Genomic DNA, 19,667 nt, shown 5'->3' on the forward strand with positions numbered 1-19,667 from the left:
TTTTTTTTCTCTTGCTGCCGGGACCTTGGCCCTTCTGTTCGCATTAATGAGGCCGTTGTCTTGGTCAGGGTCCAGGTGTGAAGCAGTGTCTGCCGCTGTGGTTTGGTGCTCCATTTTTTCATTTTTTATTTGTTTTTTGTGCCATCCCGTCCTTTTCTCACAGTCTCCAGTCTCGCAGCCTCGCAGTCACCTCCGCACCCACAGCACCACAGCTTACCTCGCCTTTCAACCAAAATAGGAAGCTGTGGTGTGATCTACATATATATATTTACACATACATAATATCTATTTATTTATCGCTTTATTTTTAAATGAGCTGCGATCGCCTCAACTTGAAATGCTGCTGCGCCGCAATGACTTTCAAAACCAGAGGAAGAAGACAAAGTGACCACTAGACTAGCTGTGGCTGAAGAAGCTAGCATGAATGCTACACCGGGGGTCAGTTCTGTCACAAATTGACAGAATCTTTATATTAAAAGGAGAAGACGGGAATGTACCTCCTCATTTCACATGAGGGATTGTGACGATGTTCAAATGTTAATCAAAAATTAATTCTCACAGCTTACTACACCCATGTAGTGTCGCTGTACTCCGTCACATCACTGAGATAGATAAAGCATTATTGTCTGCCCCAGATGGAGTTTGGTTTACTTACTGCAGGTGTGATGTCTGGGCAAATTCCCAAATAGCCCCGAGCAGATCCACGTTCTCACTGCTCAAAACACAGTGGCACAAGCCGAACCTGCTCCTCACATAATATAAAAGCTTGTAAGTACATTGCTGAAGACTATGATTTTTCTTTTGTGGTGTTTTAATCCAACTTTAAATATACACATTTTCAATTCTGCTTTTTGCGAATAAATCACTTTAAAGATTGCTCATCAGACCTTGAACATCCATTCTATATTCTATTCTATTCTAATCTGATGAAGTGTAACACAGTGGGAATTTGACTGTGTTTTTCAAAGCAACACGAGATTCCCTTTGAGGAAATTTGAATATTTTGTTCGTTGCCCTTGGCTGTTCCGCTGTCACCGCACTCCCACTGATTACTGTCTCTGTGTGGAAACATTCACATCTGTGTCAGCGTGTGCGTGCACGTGCTGACTTGCCACTCTCAAGTTGATGGGTTAAGACGCCGCGCAAAGTCCCCCAAGGGCCCTTTTGCGCTCGCTGAGCGCGTGGGCCTCTCGCACAATGCACCACTATGTGGCTCTGCGCTGCACCTGTGTTATGTTTTCACACTGACAAAGATGTGCTTTTGCTCTTTGTTGGCCTGCAGATCCGCTTTGTTTCCATGACTCAGAGACGAAAATAGCCAAGTAGCCACCAACCCTGAACCGTGGCCCTTTGTAGTGTAAAGAAGAAGAAGAAGAAGAAGAAGAAGAAGAAGAAGAAGAAGAAGAAGTCAAAATAAGTGCGCACACAAACACAGCAGCGAATGGTTAGCAAATGGGCGGCGTGCGGATTACTCACTCACTGCAAGACTGACACACAAAATGCTGAGCTGACACAATTCATTTGGCTTTGATTCTTTTTTTGTGACTTTTTTTTCCTCCCCCAGAGAATTTTTCCAAAATGCAACAAAACTGAAATTGTGGACAAGACGGTGGGAAAGAGTATTTACACAGTTTACAAAAGTGACATCCTAACTCTAAACCTGTTACGTGATGGTTTAGAAGACCTGGCCTCCACTCTCGGCGGGTAAAGGTATGCTAACATCGGGGGGAAGTAACCCGCAGCTTGAAAACAACAACGGCAGAATGTTTATTTACTCCTGAGAGAGTTGAGCAATTACGATATTGTCGCTGCTTTGACCAAAGGAGAAAATTGGGGAAGGTCTGTGTCACTCCTGGCCAGTATCACACGAGATAAAATATACTACTGCCCCCAAGTGGACATCCAAAAACTTTTCAGGTGAACTTTGAAAGGAACTCCAGTTGCACCACACTCCAAATTACAACTCAGGGTAATTTCACTGTGTTTGCACTCCAGGCACCTTAATTACAGGAACATCCACTCTCTGCTAAGTTATTGATTTTTGCCTGTAATTTTGAGCTTTGACCACTCAAATTTTCACAACTCAAATTTGTGCAGGTGGCGCTAATGGACGTCAACGCGGCCAGTTTCGTTTTCTTCCCCTTGGGAAATCAAATTGTGATTCATCACGGCCATCCAGACAAACAGCCCCTCAATCCAGCTCGAACCGCTCCAACCATAATTTCCTCTCTGGAGCCGCTGTCATCATTCTTCTCTTCACTTCTTCGACAGAAATTTCATCTTGTTTCCTGCAGTTGAGCAAGAGGAGCTTCAGAACCAGAGTCCAATCTCTCAGATTATTTAATTTGTGCACTGTGTCTCCATCCAAGGCAACCTTACCCAAACCTTTGAGGAACCTGTTGACCCTCCGGTGTTCGTTCTCGTGGATGGAGTCCAGATACTCCTGCACCCTGACTTCAAACAGTCCTGGAAGGAGGAAAAGAAAGACAGAAAGACAGACGCTAATGATTACTGGCCGCCCTCCCCGTCGTCTGGAGCTCCTCCACCCCGCCTCTGCTCCTCACCTCTGAGGGCCTGCCGGCGCAGCTCTCGCTCCTGGATGAACCAGCCAAACATCTGCGTCTCCATGAAGACCTCCAGGAAGCGACGCACGGTCTTGGACGGGATGGCCTTGCGGAAACCCTCGCGCTGGAAGAAGCAGGGCACCGGCGAGGAGGAGGAGGAGGAGTAGCCGTCCTCCCGCTCGCTGTGGACAAAGAGCTGGTAGTGGCCCACCAGCTCCACAAAGAAGCGGACGAAGGCCTCGGAGACGACAGTGCTGAGGTGGCTGGAATCTAAAGGTGAGACCACAGATGTGCTGAAAACAGACCTGAGCCACAAGACTGAAAGGCACAACAAGTGTGATTTATAGGTGTCAATTGCATAAATGTGTTTTTAGTTACGGTCACGAAAATAATGTGCTGCTGCAAATGTTGAGATGATTTTTTTTTCTCTCTAGGTTTTTGCTCTTTAACCTTATGGTGCTTTTATGTGATTCATTTTATTTCTCTATTATGTGATTTTGTTATGTGCCATCACCGTTATCGATTCTTCTGTAGAAACAGGAAATACAGGCAGCACTTGGAGTCTGAGGCCAAATTTCAAATGAACTCTCCTCAACAACACAGGTCATTCACACCATGCATCCGAGTGTGATTCTTTTTCTTTAATTCTTTTTTTTTAACAGCTGAACCAGCAACATTGCCACGGTCATAGAGCTACGGATAAGATATTACCACCTTTTTTCCCCCTTTCTCTTCAGGTTGCAACACATTTTATTCGATGTCTGGGTACTTACCTGTGGCTGCGTCTCCTCCTCTCTCATTGGCCAACTCTCTCCGCCTCTCCAGCACAGTTTCAAGAGCCGACTGGAGCTTGGAAGGTATGATGGTGTCCTCGTCATCTAACTGCGTGTAACAAAACCAAACTTGCAAACGTGCGGAGACGAGAATTGAGAAGAAAAGGCGCAACAGACGGTGCTGTTACCTGTCTGAGCAAGCGGCTGTTCTCAAGGTCCACGACCAGCACCTGTGCACGGGAAAGGGTCAAATTTCACACCATACCGACATAATATGGGGGGTTGGAGGCGTCAATACAGGTGAGAGACGAATTCCTGACCTCTTCCAGGGGCAGCTCGGTCAGCTGGGGGAGAGAGCTGGACAGCAGGCCGACGATGAAGGGCGTGGGGGTGCACACGATGTCGAGCATGGCGGGCGGCAGCACCGGGATGTAGGTGTGCTGCCACACGAAGGGGTAGAGCAGGGCCACGGCAGCGTGGCAGCACTGGGAAAGGGTGCTGCAAGTCGGGGGGGTGGAATGGAAGGTAGGAAGGTAGAATGTGTCAAATTTGGCTTGATTTATGATTTTTGTATTGGTAAAAGCTTAAAATACTGCCCATAAATACATAAAAGTGTATACACACAGTACAATTTAAGTCCTTTGGTTTTCCTACCCATAGAATGGTTCTCATATATATAAGAATATACGTAGAGCAATAAGGGTCTTTCTCCTAGTTAACTGCCATCTTGCACCATCATTTTTTAAGGAAGCCCCCCTAACGGTGCCCTAAATACGTAACACACTGTCAGACGAGCTACCTTAAATACACACAGGACTTTTAAAACCCCAGATTATTTATTTTAGGTATTCTGGTATTCCAAACCAGTGTAATGATAGGAAGAACGAATCACTGTCAGGGGATGGAGGTCAGAGTGTGCACCGCCAGTGGAGGAGGGGGGCTCAAGTGACGGCAAAAATAACTGCATTTGAGAAGCTGTCTCTTAAAAGGATGAGGGAAATTACATTTATATGTTAAAGAAAAAAGTGGGGCAGGATTTGTTACATATTCATTTACAGAAGCGGATGTTTGTTTTTACTTTATATAGTTGTATTGTTCAATTGATATGAAGGACAACACCACGAATGTCCCCCATGGGAATCAATAAAGTTCTATTCTGTTTGCTAAAAATCCAAAAAATAAAAAAAAAATTCTAAGGGGTTAATGGTAAGAATTACAGAGCCACTTACTGGTGATCACCACACGGGGGTGCTGTTGGCTTAAAACTGCCCCTAAACAGCATTTTCCCCCTGAAGACCTAACATTTCTCAAAAAGAAAAGAGAGCCAAAAAAAAATCTCGTTTCATTTACGTCACTCAACTTTGCATTCCAGGCAACGGCTTGTGTTTTTTCTTCCCCAGCCCCCTGTAGAACAAACAAACCGGGCCCCAGCCCATAACCACCAGGCCTCAAAATATCTATCCGGTCCACTCTCTCTGCAGAAAAAACGACCTAGGATCCAGAGTGGGACCACCCACGTGTCTTCTTGCACCTAATATCTTTGGGACTTTTTAATGACAAAAACAATAGAGGGGAGGTCGTTCGTCTGTCAGGCTGTGACTGACCTGAGCTTATTGGCCGTGAATATGACCCTTCGCTCCAGCAGCAGGGAGCCGAACACCCGTAGGAGCAGCCGCAGACTCAGACAGGAGAACAGACACTCGAAGTCCACGTGCTCAAGGTGTGAGTCGGAGGGTCGACACAGCTCCATCACCTTAGTGTGGGAGAGCACGAAAATGAAATTAACTCCATCATGGTGCGCAAAATCATCAGTCTTTCCAAGCATTAATAAGTAAATATAATAAGCTAAATATTGTGAGAAGAGCATCCTTCACTTCAAGTGTTTCCTCCACCCTTGGTCTGGGCCAAAAAACAAACTGCTCTGGAAGTACCCTTTGTGATGTCACTAAAATCACTTATACCAGTTTAGCAGTGACTGATAACTGAATTAAATCTAAAAAAAAAAAAAAAAAGTGGGTGTAAGTAGTAGTAGGCCTTTAACTGTGTTGATAAATCTTTGGCAGGAGACATCTAGGGGGCAACACAATACTAATTTAATGTTATGTTCAATAAAATTTTACAATCTATTTTAAACGTGGACGATGGACGATTTACCTCGGTGCCGGAGCCCGGGAGAAACGTTTTGATGGTGATGGTTTTGCCTGGAGCAGGAAACTGAGCCTCCATGATGGCTCTCATGAAAGGCTGAACAAGAGCCGGAGACAAGGCCCGTCGCCGCTCCACTTCATCCAGCACCTTCAGTGTAAACACACTCAGGATTAACAAGATTCCGTCATTGGATATGTTTGTTATTATCATCATTCTTCTTCTTCTTCTTCTTCTTCTTCTTCTTCTTCTTCTTCTTCTTATTATTATTATTATTATTATTATCATCATTATTATTATTATTGTTAGTAGTACTAGTAGTAGTAGTAGTAGTAGTAATAGTAGTAGGACTGATTGAATGTCTTTTAGACTGAAAGATACCATTCTACATCCATTTTTAGACCTCTACTGTTCAATCTGGATGGAAAGGGACCAAAAGATGATGGAACGAAACCTGTCTGTTGACTATTTGTGTCCTTTGTGACATCACAAAGAGCTAATTTATAGAAATATAAGTTTATGTACTATTTTTTTTTTTTTTTGTTTTCAAATATCGACTTTTCTCATCGATGTCTAATTCAATGAAAGGTTAGAGACACATTATTGTTTGGTTGCTCATATGGGGCCTTTTTTTTTATTAAATTAAAGTTCACCTTGGAGAACAGGTTGAAGCAGCCGAGGTGACTGACAATGCAGTAGACTTCAGGCAGGCGCTTCCCTTTCCCGTTCGGCTGAAAAGAGAGGATGACAGATATATTTGTATTATGAAAACCAACATCAGTTTACATTGTTTTTTTTGTTTGTTTTTTTTTTGTTTGTTTTTTATTCCTTTAATTCTTTAGCTTTGTAAGAAGATAGAAAAGGGAGAAGACGTAATGAGATATCATTGAACTCTGCTGGGCCTTACTGGAAAAAAATCCCATTAAACAAAAGTGAAATTCATACCAATCCTGTCAACAACAAAAAAAATGAATCGATAAATACACATGCAGAGATGCACATACAGTTTTTTCCCAGCCTCACACACTTCCTCCCCAGACTCGCATGCACTCTTTTTCCCACAGGCACCCCGGCCTATTTTGGCACGCTTATTTACTCAGCCGTCACCGTGGTATTCGGCCACTTCCTGTTCAGTAGCCGCACACTTGTTTATTCCATTCATTTGTATTTACCAGCAAGCGACGGCAGTATCCGAACCTCCGGCTGCCGTCCTCTCCAGTCAAAACAAAGGCGAACATCTCACTGTGAGGGAAGAAAAACAAATGTTGGCACTGATATTTGCCTTTATTACTATTGTACAAATGACAATTATGCTGGTGATTTTAATCCTTTTTTTTCCTCCATAGCATTAGCGCTATTATTTAGCTGATTTTTGGGATTTATCTGTTTGGGGTCATCTGGAAAAGAAAATACTTTTTTGCGGTTGCAATAGCTTTATTTTTACAGTCCCACCTTGGATAGCTCTCCACTGGCTCCCAGTCATTTGCATCTGGGAAACAGAACTGGGGAATGATCCTCAGCTGATCCTCCGTCTCCCTCATGAACTTGAAGCTCCGCTCGAGCTGCGTCGGCAGAGAAAGAGCAAAGCAATCGTTTTTTTGCCTCCTTCTATGGTTTTCAGGAATCCACTTAATTGTAATTTACTAGTGTCCATTTTGCAGGACTGTAGATTGGAGAGATGTTTAAATTGTCTCCAACTGGTGTTTTTAACGGTTGTCGTTGACTCTGCATGAGGAGGAACAATAGGGCCATAAAAATTAAAGTTGAACTGAAGGGTTTTGTGGTGCAGCCTAATATGTTTTGTAAGATCCCATGAGGCAGATTTCAAGAGAACAAACATAAACTAAGTAGAAAAAAATGGGTCCTATATTTCCCATAGTTCATCTGGACGTGCTTCTTTCTGCATCCCTGGCTTCAACCCTCTTCAGATCCCACATGCCAAATTTGGAATCCAGCCTCGCTTTTAAAGATAAACAATCTGTATCCTAGCATGAATGATGACATCATCCGGGCAAGTTCGTGACTAAAAGGCCCCATATCGTGCCAGATCCATTTTAACAATGTTTTCCAATAATAATCTTACTTCTCTGGCCCGTCAATGAACTCTTCCCGAAAAGTCCACTGTTCACTTCTTTTACTCGCTCCCCTTTTTAGGCGATACTATCAAAGATATGCAGTGATGGGAAGCAGACTTTTGTGATGTCACAAAGGGCACTTGGCAACATCACACCCAGGAAGGTGTTTGTTTCCACCCTCTAAACTAAAGCCACGTCGGAGCAAAGTGGCTTCATGTGCCTTTCTATGCAGGTACAACAAAGCCTCAAATTAGTTTTTGCAGGAGGCTGTAAACAGAGGGTTAACCCTCTGTTTACAGCCTCCGCTGTTTACGTCAAATCTATGGATTTTTTTGTTAACAATTCATAGTGAGGCCGATCACCTTAAAAATTATAACCATCTGAAAATTTAAATATTAAAATAAATTTCCTCTAACTTGAAAACACTTTTTTCTGCTTGGATTCACAACTTTTGTGATCCTTCCATGCTAAAACTGTCAAGATCAAACTCTGTCTTTGATATAAATGAATAAATAAATAAATAAATGCAGGAAAAATTAAAGCATCTCGGACCTTGAGGGGGAAGTGCTGCGTGACCTCCGGCAGATAGTGGCCGCCAGCTTTAGATTTCTGTAGCGACACGACGAGAAAATACTCAAAGAGCTGACGCTGGTGGAGCTCCTTCTCCCTGGAGCCGCCGCCGCTACTGCTGCCGTAGTGAGTCTGGCCCGGCTTGCTCAGTATGGACTGGACTGTGGCCAGGCGCTGGCGGTGAGCTTCAGAGGAAGAAAGACAGTGATTTTAGTCAAATACTGAAAGGTTTAAAAATGTTGTGTTGTTGTCGAACGCGCACGCGTGTGTGTGTGTGTGTGTGTGTGTGTGTGTGTCCACCTTTTGCTCTTTCCTCAACTTCGCTCTCAGAGTCACTGTTCTCATCTGTTACTGCAAGAAAAACCACGTCTCTTTGGGAAAATCCTCAAGGCATGAAATATTTAAAGAAAAAAATTTCTCTCAGTCAATCATCATCACCTCTCCCCGAGCTTGTCTCAGCATAGTGGTAGATCCTACGCAGGTGTTTCTTGCCTATCCTGGCTTCAAAGATGCTGTTTATTCTGAGCACCACCTGTTTTCATTTAGAAAAAGACAGAAAAAAGGGCCAAGTGTATCATATCGATCTTTAAAGGTCCAGTGTGTAAGATTTGGCCATATTCATGATTTCTATATCATCAAAGCTTAACATAATGGCCACAAAAACATTAATAAAAGTGCATACTGTACAATAAAATTAATTTGGTTTTCATACCCATAGAACGGTTCTTATTTATTTCTAAGAATGTACATAGATCAAGGGTCTTGCTCCCAGCTGCTATTTTGCACTGCCATATTTCTATGGAAGCCCGGTGTGGACAATCCAGCTGCCTAACTGTGTGTCTCATATTTAAAGTGAAACCTCACGCACTGAAATAAACCAACAAAGAAGAAGGTGGACAAAGTATTCAGGCTTGTGTGCACAGGCCACCGTAGTTCAATGGCAAGCTCGGGAGAGGGAGGGTGAGCACTGCAATCTGTAACCACTTGACCTAACTGTTTCGTATCAAATTCTCCAAATATTACACACTTAACCTTTAAACTGGAAATAAAACAACACAGCGCTTTCTTGATGACGCACCGTTGGTATCCTTCGGCAGGTGCGGATGTAGGGATCTCCAGGCAGCCAGGAGGTGTGTTCAGGCGCACTGGGGGTGGAGGGAGGACTAAGCTTGGATGGGGATGGGACGCTGTGGGCGGGCTGGTTGGTCCGCCGCAGGTCCAGCAGCTTGAAGCTCCTTGCTGAGTTCTGCCTGAAGAAACCGGGCCTCGAAGCCTAGAGACGGCGGTGAAAGAGGTTGATTGTTTTAAAAACATGAAGCGGCGTCACAAGGTTATGGTGGCAAGTCCTCGCTGGAACCTTGGTGCTGTCGGCGCCCGGGGAAGAGGGCAGGGACTGCTGGGAACACTGGCTTTCCAGCTCCACGTCCTCATACGGGTTCTCATTGGACGAGTCTGCCAGAGAATCAACAAGATGAGAAATATTGTATTAATGTTACAATAGGCTGCTCTTCTGTGCAATAGGTCGGCCTCTGGTTTTAGCGTGTGTGTGACCAGAGATGATGAAGGAGACTCACCGAGGATGTCCTCGTAGTGATGTTCCAGAGACTTGGAGTGAGAGAACAGGTCTTCGAACTCAAAGGAGCTTCTGTTTACAAAGATGCATCAGAGTGAGTCGCCCACCCGTTTGCCAAAATCCACTTGAAAGGCCCTCTCATATTGTGCAAAAATTCAATTTCCCCAGTGACCAGCCTGCCAGTGAATGCAGCAGAAATGTGGATAGTCCATCCTTTGCCTCTTTTGTCATCTTCACTGTTTCGAAAACTGCGGACTGAAAACGCACAGCGACTTCACTCAAAGGTCAGAGTGAAAAAAATTGCTTGAATGGTAAGAGTGTGCCCCCAAATTGATTGCACCAATGTGAATCAACTCACTTTTCACTTTTGCATCTTTTTCTTACCGTAGTGTCTCCTGAAATGCACACAATCTGCCCCAAAACTGCCGTTTGCGACATCACAAAAGGCGCCACTACCCTCACTGGGTGACCCTCACTTCTCGTCCAACTCGGTGACGAAAACCACTTCCTAGGCTTTGACCTTCATATGGTCATTTTTTTCTGTCTCCTTCCAAACAGCATGTTTACTCAGAAAATCTCCAGAAAATGTAGTGTTTTCTTGAGATCTGTCCAGTTCGTTGGGTAATTAATTGTGCAATGAAAAGAATGATTTGAAACGACTGTAACTTTGTGTGTGATGCTGTTCCCATGTACCTGTTTGCGTTGTTCTCCCTGACCCTCTCCCCCCTGGCTCTCCTGTGGATGCCGGACGGAGGCTTGGAGCAGGCCTTGGTGGAGCTGGAGGGCAGAGGCGGAAGCGTCCTCTGTCCCCCCCCTTGCCTCTGAGTGATCCCGACAGGCGGGGAAGCCGGGTGCCTGAAGGTCCGCTGTGGTTTGGGGACTGGGTTGATAGGTGGCGCCCCTGGTTGCGTGTACACATTCTCCTGGTCAGTTGGCCCGACCCTAGAGGGCGCCGTGGCACTGGTTCGACCGACGACATCGGTTTCTTTCTTCTTCGGCTCCATCTGCTTGTCCTTACATGGTGGACTGAAGTAGTTTCCCAGCTCGGTGGGAGTTCTCCCGTAGGTGTCCCCCATGGCCTCCAGCCTTTTGAAGAGCGTGAACACAGCCTTCTTATCCTGGCCGGATTGTTTGGTCATTTTCCTGTTGTTGCTTGTCCTCAACGTTCCCACCTGCTGCTGCTGCTGTACTGCACCAGCGGGTGAACAAGGTCTGGGATCACCAAGCTTCTCAACGTTTTCCTTCTCTTTCTCCTGATTTTGAACATCCTTCTGGTCAACAGTGCTCTCCGTCTGGTGGTTGTCAGTTGACTTTGGCCTCCTGAGAGTCCCTTTTGGTTGAACCCCAGTATCTGCCGGTGACTTTGAATCTCCATTTTCTCGTCCAAAATTCTCCTTTTCTTTGTGTGAGACTTTCTGGAAACTCTCCACGTTCTTCTGCTCGGCTGTTTTAAAAGACTGTGTCTTTTTGATGCTAGCGCTCTGATCCGAAGAGTCAGAGGGTTCCTTCCCCTCCCACATGGAAATCTTATCCTTGATGCTGCCTCTGCTCGACCTTGGGAACTTGTTACCTGCTGAGAGAGCGTTCTCACTGATGTGAAGGTCAAAGGTCTGTCTCTTGTGAGCCATCATCAGTGACTGTTCTCTGGACAAATTTTCTAACGGGGCCAAGGGGAGTTTGGATGCCCCCACTCTCGTTTGCCCGGCACCCTGGCTTTCCAGTGAAGTGGTGCGCAAGCCACTTATCTCGGGGGGACAGCCCTTCTTCAGCCTGTAAAAAGTTTCACAAAGTCACAAATTCACAAAAAAATCACAAAAAAAACATCCTATCTTATGAAATGTCCAATTTATCAGTATTTTCTTTCAATTACATGTCTTAAGACCTCTTTTGCTAGCTCCACTTTTGAGGAAGTGTTTGCCACAACAGCCTTTTGTAATGTCACAAAAGGAATGTTTCATCCCCTTGGCTAAATATCCTTCTAGAACACATTATATTAAACAGATTTGTTAAAGCTGAGTGTGCAAGACTGGCCCACTAGAAATGAGGAGCCTAATACGGGAACTATTTTTAGCTAAGGCTTCCCTAAGCTTATCTGTTAACACACTGCAAATATTGGGAATTAACGTTTTACTCAAAAAACATCTTTCTAAATAATTTTAAGATTCCAACTAAAGGCTTTGTCTGCATCCAGATTCTGTAGAACTTCTCAGCGACATCCGGCTACGCTGTCGGGGACGACTTCCTTTTCTGGCAACAGTGGGAAAATTCCGCCTGAGAGTAAATGCCAGAGAACAACCCTATGACCAAGCAACTCCTTCTCATCGGCCCCGCAAAGTAAACACATATTTTGGACCGGGGCCATTTCATCGGGCCGTCATGTTTTAATAAATACAGGAGGAAATGGGAAGCCCGGGGTTGAAAGACCTTCTCTGACTTCTCATTAATGCCTGCGATGAGTAAAGGGCAAGAGGGGTGCTTATTTCTCAGGGTGGAAATTTGTGAGGGGAGTGTCCACAAGACCTGTTGATGGTGGAGTAGATGTAGTCCGTCTTGGATGTCATTCTCTCAGCGGCCGGGATGATCGACGTACACCTGAGAGACACAGGAAGTAACTTTGAAACCACCCAAATTTCTCATTTCGAACGTACTGTATATATATGAATGTTTTTCAGTGATTCATTCAATGAGTTCTCGGGCCCCAGCTGAGCAGGATCAAGGAAATAAATGTGACAACCAGAGACTCTACACGAGTCCCTCAGGCAGTTCATCAAACATTTCACCATTCATCATGGATCCTCTTGTGTGATTGAATCAACCTCTGCTGTCACGTATTCTTTCTTAACAGAGTCGAACCTTTGGCTCCCTCCGCGTCTTGACTCTCATACTTTTATATCTCGGCGGTCAACGTTTCAAAGTTCAGTAACCTCGTGGAGAGTACTCGGCTGGTTCCCAGCTGTGACGCTGCTGTCCCCCATTTGTTTCATTGATATGGAATCCAAATGACAGGCTAGCTTGAGTGGGGGAGGGATGTCTTAAAGTCACAGGCCAAGACTGAGGAGCTGGAAAACTTACATAGATACTAAGGGATAAGCACCTTCGTTGGGATAAAATGTATTAACTGCGTCATAGTATGAGCGATTTACTTTGCTCGTGATTGAAAACAATAATATTCTAAAAATAAAATGCTTTTGCTTGGGTGTGTAAACACACATAACAGAACTAAATCTGCTATTTTCTGGAGATGTATATTTTTTTGAATGATTGTTCAAGCGAGGCCGCAACGCTAGTGTCGGAGATAAACTATACATATATATATATGGAAAAAATAAAAATGGGTTTTAAATTGGACCTTTCAAAAAGTGCATTCTTTAGTTGCCCTTTAATGCATGAGGTTACTTTTAGATGAGACTAAAGGTTTACTTCTATATTCTAACCATAGCTTGTTTGCCTCTGCACAAGATGTGTTTTCACAACAACTGAAACAAAAAACAAGTAAAGAATCTGGCTCTTAATGAAATGACACAAGTCTACTCTTGTGCAGTGATGAGCATAATCTGCAAAGTTCCCTAAAAGTCAAATGTCCAGCCCAAGATGAAAACCTGTGTTACTTACCTCCTTCTGCGCTGCAGTTCCTTCGACTTTATACACAGAATGCAATGCACTTGATGTGAAATCCATTGTCACAACTGCCAAAAACCGCTGGGGTGTAGTGTGCTGCAAGCCCAAGTAAAACAGTCCACAGTGGGAGTCCACAGCTTGGTGCGAGCCTTGGAGTGACGGCTCGGATGTTAATTTGAGTTATCAGAGGGGTCTCACCTCCAAAAAAAATTGCTCACTCCTCCCCTGTCCCTTCTCAAGTGACTTTTCCTCTGCCCACACACTCTCTAAATATGACAACCCCCCACTACTCTTTCTCCATGCTTCTCGCTCTACTCCCTGCCCACCAGCACGATGGAGAAGGCATTTCGAAAAGAACTACAGACAGTAAATGCAGACTTATACTTTAACATTCCCGGGCCCCCGTGCGTTCTGGGAGATGAATGACATGTGGGATGAGGCTTCATTGTACATTGCTGTTTCCCTCCAAATCTTACATTTGGAATTTGCATTGCAGCTGCCCTGTGGCTGCAGTTGCCGGTGCAGCTGTAACAGTCAGGCTTCTGGTCTGACCCTGCATCCACTTCTACATTCACTTTCACAAGACAAAGGCAACTTGCAGGAAAGAAATGAAGAAGAAAATGCACAGAATGGCAACCTTGATGTTAATGCCCCTGATGTTAATGATTCTGAAGGGCAGTTTCGTAAATTCATGCTGCAATCCTCAAGTAAAAAAATAGATAAATTAAAGTTTAAAAAAAGAAAGAAAGAAAATAAAAAACTGTTTTCTTACTGAATAACGTTTTCACTGTATTCTATGAACTCATTAGCAGTCATTAATCTAATTTCTCCTCCTGTCAGAATAACTTTGAAATTGCTACAAGAAAAACGTTCAAAATAAAACATTTAAAAACATGAACACACTATTATAATCATACAGTCAGCAAAAAAAAAAACAAAACAAAACATTAATTCATTCGTCTTCCATACCCGTTTATTCCGGTGCTCAGGGACAGCAAAAGCAAATCATTAATAATGTTCTAGCATACGGAGCCAGTCCAGACCCATTACATTTAATTTTTATAGAGGCTTACCAGAATTCAAACACAGACCAGCTTCAGTCCTGAGTCTCTTAAGCAGTGAGTGACCAGTAGCACAATTTTGCGCCTTTCAGATATCAATCTGCGCCGAGATGCATCCACGGATTTGCATTGCGGCCACTGATAGGCTAGATCCAACCCCTCCCAACAGGTGGCACGGGTCAACAGGTGGAGACTGAACAGTTGTCCTCTTTCCCCCCCCCCCCCCCCCTTCTCAATCCTGCTCCCTTTTGCTTGCCATTCCCCTCCCGTCCTGTAGGAGGCAGCGGTGCGTCGTTGCTGAGCTCGACTCCGGAGACTGAGGGAGCCACTGATTTGTCGCGGGTCAGCACCACATCGCCAGCGACAACAGAAAACTGAGCCGAGCTGAGAGAGGTAAGAAAGCACCTAACTCGTAATACATTCTTGCCTTAAAACTGTTTGTTTATTTTCTTTAAACTCTGAATTTGTAGACGTAACGTCCCGGAACTAAAGCATCGTCTCTAGATAACGATTTATGCGCTGTCACCCAGCGCCGAGATAGAGATTTAGATATCTCTCTCGTGTTGTGGCTGCAGAAGTGGCGGATTTCCCAACACAAACAGCAGCAGCAACCATAACATTGATTCAAACACTATCCGAGGGCGGTGGGGGACGACATGCGTCGCTTGTTCACAAGCGAGATCAGACGTCGTTGTTTGTTTCGGTTCGCCCCTCCGGTTTATAGTGTCCGTTGTTGTGCTCGCACGCCAGCATATGTGGAGCGACAACAACACAGCTTCTAAAATTGTCGATCGATATGACGTAGTCGGGAAAATCCATTTTATTATCACGTAAAGTAATTTCGGGGGGAAAAAATTACCCAACTTAATTCTGCATCCAAATTATGTTGCGTAATTGTTGATTTTAGTTGCTGTTGCTGGCGTGACACGACATGGCTGTCTTTTTTTGTCTGTGCTTCCTCCATAAGATATCGTTCTTATGTTGTAATAATTAGCATTTTGGCCACTATGATGTAGTTCCCATTGGTTCCTCCTGATGGTAAACAGGGTGAAAGGCTCTGGTGTAGTATCCTTCTTGGTCTTCCGCTCCACTCCAATTTAAATCCTTCCTAGAATTTACGAAAATTTTAGTTTATTTCCACAGTTTCCCTCGTTATCTCAGCAGCTTTTGGCCCTACTTTTGCCCCAGTTACGTCTCTTTTCAAATGAGGAGAAATCCAAATAAGTAACTTCCGTGCATAGTTTCCATTACGATTAACAAGGCAAGTCAGAGCTAAGAGAAAACAAACAAACAACCCCCCCCCCCCCACCCACACACACACACACACACACACACACACACACACACACACACACAGTCCTACACAAACAGGAGAGCACGCCCACCCCACCCACCAGGCTGCTCCACGTGGACACACGAGGCCCATTCATACCTTAGTTGCACCTATTTTGGAACCTGAGACTTTCATCCGGGGCTTTGCTTGCATTCAGAAACTGAACGTCACCTTCAAGTTGCCAAAACCTTTTCTGACTGCGTGAAGTGGCACCTCAGCCACTTCTACCTTGTGGTAGCAGAGGGGCCAAATTGTTGGCTGTGCACATTGCTGTAATTTATTTTGAATCAGCGCAGCAGCTTCTTACTTCGTGCTTGTTTCAAAGTTCTCAGCGATCAACTTTTTTTTTTTTTTTTTAGCTCAGTCGTGCCTCGAAACGTTGGTCACTTGATGTTCCCTCCTTCCAGGCATCCTGTTTCTAGTCAGTCGACCTGAAACGCCTCCACCCACCTCCTCCCTCTCCTGTGTGTGCTCCTGCCAAAGAGCTCCACCTCCTCCTCCTCATCCTCCTCTTTCTCCTGCTCCTCTACCACCACCACCACCACCACCTCCTCCTCCTCCCTCCAGCCGTCCCTGGGATGCCTCCCCTGTGCTGTGGCTGCCTGTCACAGTACACCCACCATCACCTGGTCGCCTTCCTCCTCACCTTCTTTAGGTAAACACTGCAGAGCCACGCCCTGCCTTGCAGGCGGCCCGCTCTGTTTGTTTTTTTTATTTGCAAATGTACTTTGGACTTTGCTTCCCGTCGGCTCCTTTGAAGGTCTGCAGGGCATTTTGAACAGTTACAATGGTGTGAGGCTGCGCCACTGGATTCTGAGATAAAAATGTCTGAAAATGGGTAGAATGTGGGACTTTTGGTGAATATTGTCAAAAAAAGTATATATTACATATCATTCCATATTTAATAATATGTTTTACATTAAGTTCTTCTATATACAACTTCATTTCAGACACAGAAATTGGTCCATAGATAAAAGAAACAAAAACAAGTGCGATACAACAAATAAAATACAGTGAAGTTCATGTAAGGCTAAAACGCCAGTGTTTCCAGAGGCCAGACATATGCAGTTTATCTAAAGCTGCTTCTTTTAGGGCTGGTTAAAGCCCATTATGGGATTTGTCCAAAAAGGAACCGTACAGGCTACGGTTCCTGTATCGCCGCCACAGATGCGCTGTGTACATAGGAGTACAATAGGTCCTGATTAAAAGCCATTTAACCCAAGGTGAACACGTGCTAAACTCCCGCAACAACATGGTCGCTTGAGCATAGAATTTGCAGCACTGTCTGTCATCACAGTATTTTATTTCATGTATTGGCAAAGACACGACATATACATTTAAGTATTGAAATTTCATATAAAATGTGCAGTTGTAACATCGGGTTTTTATTTATTTGAATATCGAACGCCATCGTTAGATGGCGAACCAATGGTTAGCTTGATACTATAATAACGTCACTTCCGGGGTTGGCCAGCAGGAGGGAACGGCGGTGACGCAACGAGGAAATACGCCGAAGGCTAGACCGTCCCGAGTGGTGACCGGGGAGGCGGGGTTTGGTCCGTCCTTCTAGGCCGGGTCCTCGAAGGACGCTTCCTTCAGACGGAGGACACTCGGTCTGAAGGGTGCAGACCCTGAATTGAGACACAGCAAATGGCTGCAACCCAGCACTGTGAGGGCTTAGTACTACCAGGTCATCAGCATAGATGATACACACTAGTGCCCACTGTGATGTCTTTAAGGGCAGCAGCAGCACTGTCTGAAAGAAGGGAAATTGAGTGAAATATGGGCCCTTTAGGTGAATACACAGTTACATCATTGACGTGTACCGCACGGCCTTGTAGTCTTCACGGTCGTTTCATCATGGTTGCAAGTGTTTCCCAACCTCTATTAGGTTGTTCAGGCACCTAATACTTGCACTGAACGGAACAGGATCCTGGCTCCGCCTCCCGCCTCTTGTTTACTCATGCGTCTGTTCGTCTCTCATTACAGTAGATCAGGGCTATTCAACTAAAATTTCGAAAGGGCCAAATTTTTGGAAGGTGGTCCAGCCAACGGGCCACTCAATCGCCACACCATTATTTGGTGTTTGTTGCACGGTAGACACATACAAATAGATGGAAAATTAAAAAAAAAAACTAATTTATTTGAAAACAGCTTTGTGCAACCAACATTGATGTTGTGCAAAATTAGAGGTAGCCTAACATCAATAAAGATGCAATAGCCATGAAAGGATGTAGTGCAAAAATGTTGAAAGTATCAACAACATTCATGTACAATTGCTACAATTGGCTATTTGCTCAAAAAAATAAACCACATTGCACAAAACAGAAAACTAGAGTTGGCTCTTAAGGCAAAAGATAATAGTACCAACAAGAACTGGGTACAACCACAGTTGGTTCACAGTGTATTGAAGTTGTGACCTGGTCTTTTACTTTCGGATCAGCGACCACTTCTTCGACAGCAGCAAGCGTGCACTCTTTCACCGTTTCACTGTCAGTGAACGGCCTTTTCTTTTTGCTCAAAATCCATGCAACACGCAGGGATGCGGCCATTGAGCTTTGACGCATATTGAGCGCACGGAATAACGTTGTCGAACGCCACTCATCGCTCTGAATAAGTTCTCTTACTTTGGTCTGCCGTGCCGTGGATGCCGGTGGAAACTCGTTGTCAAAAGTTTGGTGCGTCGTCTTGAAGTGCCTCCTCACGTTAGACTCCTCATTAACGGATCATACGTCGAAGTACAAAAGGAACATGGGAAGTCCTTGAGCATTTGCTTTATCTACATACTCATCTGTCCATACGTCGCTTGGAAAGTGCCATGTTGTTTTGAATGATCGCGCTTGGCGTCTTGACCGAAAGTGTCGCAAATTGCCGAAGCTGCCGTTGTCATTTATTTTCTGCAGATGTGCCGCGTACTGGCCCGCGGGCCGTAAGTTGAATAGCCCTGCAGTCGCGCCCTTGGCTTTGATGTGACACTGTTGGCGCCGCTAAACTGCCCATCAGGAAATCCCTTTTGACAGGCGGGACGTCGTGCCGTGATTTTTTCTGAAAGTGTGATTGCAATTGTTGTGACAGTCCAAAAGAAAAGTCATGGAAGCCACTGGTTGCGTTATTATGAACATTTCAACAGTTTGCCACCTTTTTGTTGCAATTCTTTCTGCACCGTGTGAACTTTGCTCTCTGTGCCTCCAGCTATGTGTTCCTGCACGCGTCAAGGAAGACGTTCAGCAATGTGAAAGTGAGCATCTCGGCCCAATGGACGCCCTCCCTGCAGAACCAGAGCCTCTCCCCCGACCAGGTAGCCACGGAGCAGCAGCCAGTCGGCACGGCGCACGGTCCGTCCACCCTCTTTGCATTGATGTGTTGTTTGTTTGCCCGCTTGCTATTTTCCTCCGGTGGCAGACATGGGAGGGCAATCACCTGTTTGAGGATGAGAAGGAGGCCACGCTGTTCCTGGGAGCCCTCGACTCCATCTTCCTCTTCTCATACGCGGTGGTGAGCGGCTGCTGCGCGTTGGAACAGACGTGTGCGTGGAGCTGGGCACAACTGGGTGACATGTGTGTTGTTTCCCAGGGTCTCTACCTGAGCGGCGTGATCGGGGACAGGGTGAACCTTCGCTACGTGCTCTGCTTCGGCCTGTGCGGCTCGGCCACAGTGGTGAGTGGGAGAGCAGTGGTCGTCTCTGGCACCTCGTTGCTATAAAAAAAAAACCCCAGTGTCCAGCGTCCTTATTTTTTTGGCCACATAATGGTTTTGTCGTCCCTGTTTTAAGTTTTGCACCAAAGCAGGAGTCGGCTACAGAAATGTCTTGCAAGATTTGCCTTTTTATAATGGTTAAGGCACCTCCTGGTAGTACAATCACTAAACACTGACTCTGGTTTAAAGATCCAGTCTGACAGCACGTTTGGCCTTTAGTTTACTGTCGGGAGGCCTTCCTGAAATATGGCGGTGCAAG

At 45.1% G+C, this 19,667-nt stretch overlaps 2 protein-coding genes across 5 annotated transcripts in view; one reads left to right on the forward strand and one right to left on the reverse strand.

Annotated features, from left to right (window-relative positions):
• Positions 1-1,520: 1,520 nt before the first annotated feature.
• On the reverse strand, positions 1,521-14,529 carry LOC142877409 (DENN domain-containing protein 2A-like). Of its 3 annotated transcripts, none has more exons than XM_076012024.1 (20): positions 14,392-14,529; positions 12,221-12,292; positions 10,394-11,470; positions 9,702-9,772; positions 9,485-9,579; positions 9,206-9,400; positions 8,566-8,659; positions 8,428-8,478; positions 8,110-8,312; positions 6,935-7,044; positions 6,655-6,724; positions 6,136-6,213; positions 5,492-5,632; positions 4,942-5,090; positions 3,658-3,835; positions 3,526-3,567; positions 3,338-3,446; positions 2,565-2,834; positions 2,380-2,466; positions 1,521-2,288 (listed from the first exon to the last, which is right to left on the reverse strand). In XM_076012024.1, the coding sequence occupies exons 2-20, from the start codon at positions 12,259-12,261 to the stop codon at positions 2,257-2,259; spliced, it is 3,093 nt and encodes a 1,030-aa protein (XP_075868139.1). In that variant the 5' UTR covers positions 12,262-12,292; positions 14,392-14,529; the 3' UTR covers positions 1,521-2,256. The 3 variants fall into 3 exon arrangements, with proteins under 3 accessions (XP_075868139.1, XP_075868141.1, XP_075868138.1); XM_076012026.1 differs by lacking the exon at positions 14,392-14,529 and adding an exon at positions 13,313-13,632 and having other exon boundaries at positions 8,428-8,472; XM_076012023.1 differs by lacking the exon at positions 14,392-14,529 and adding an exon at positions 13,313-13,631.
• Positions 14,530-14,637: 108 nt separating this feature from the next.
• slc37a3 (solute carrier family 37 member 3) overlaps positions 14,638-19,667 on the forward strand; it is a 10,526-nt gene continuing 5,496 nt past the window's right edge. The window contains exons 1-5 of one of the 2 annotated variants that reach the window (XM_076012027.1): positions 14,638-14,772; positions 16,120-16,367; positions 18,905-19,010; positions 19,115-19,207; positions 19,286-19,369. In XM_076012027.1, coding sequence (XP_075868142.1) covers positions 16,291-16,367; positions 18,905-19,010; positions 19,115-19,207; positions 19,286-19,369 — 360 coding nt within the window. In that variant the 5' untranslated portion in view covers positions 14,638-14,772; positions 16,120-16,290. The remainder of the gene's footprint in view (positions 14,773-16,119; positions 16,368-18,904; positions 19,011-19,114; positions 19,208-19,285; positions 19,370-19,667) is intronic. The other variant, XM_076012028.1, reaches the window with a different exon arrangement.

The sequence above is a fragment of the Nelusetta ayraudi genome, unplaced genomic scaffold (genome assembly GCF_046127955.1).
Source record: "Nelusetta ayraudi isolate G7.1 ecotype Tasmania unplaced genomic scaffold, CSIRO-AGI_Nayr_v1 ptg000135l, whole genome shotgun sequence".
NCBI lineage: Eukaryota > Metazoa > Chordata > Actinopteri > Tetraodontiformes > Monacanthidae > Nelusetta > Nelusetta ayraudi.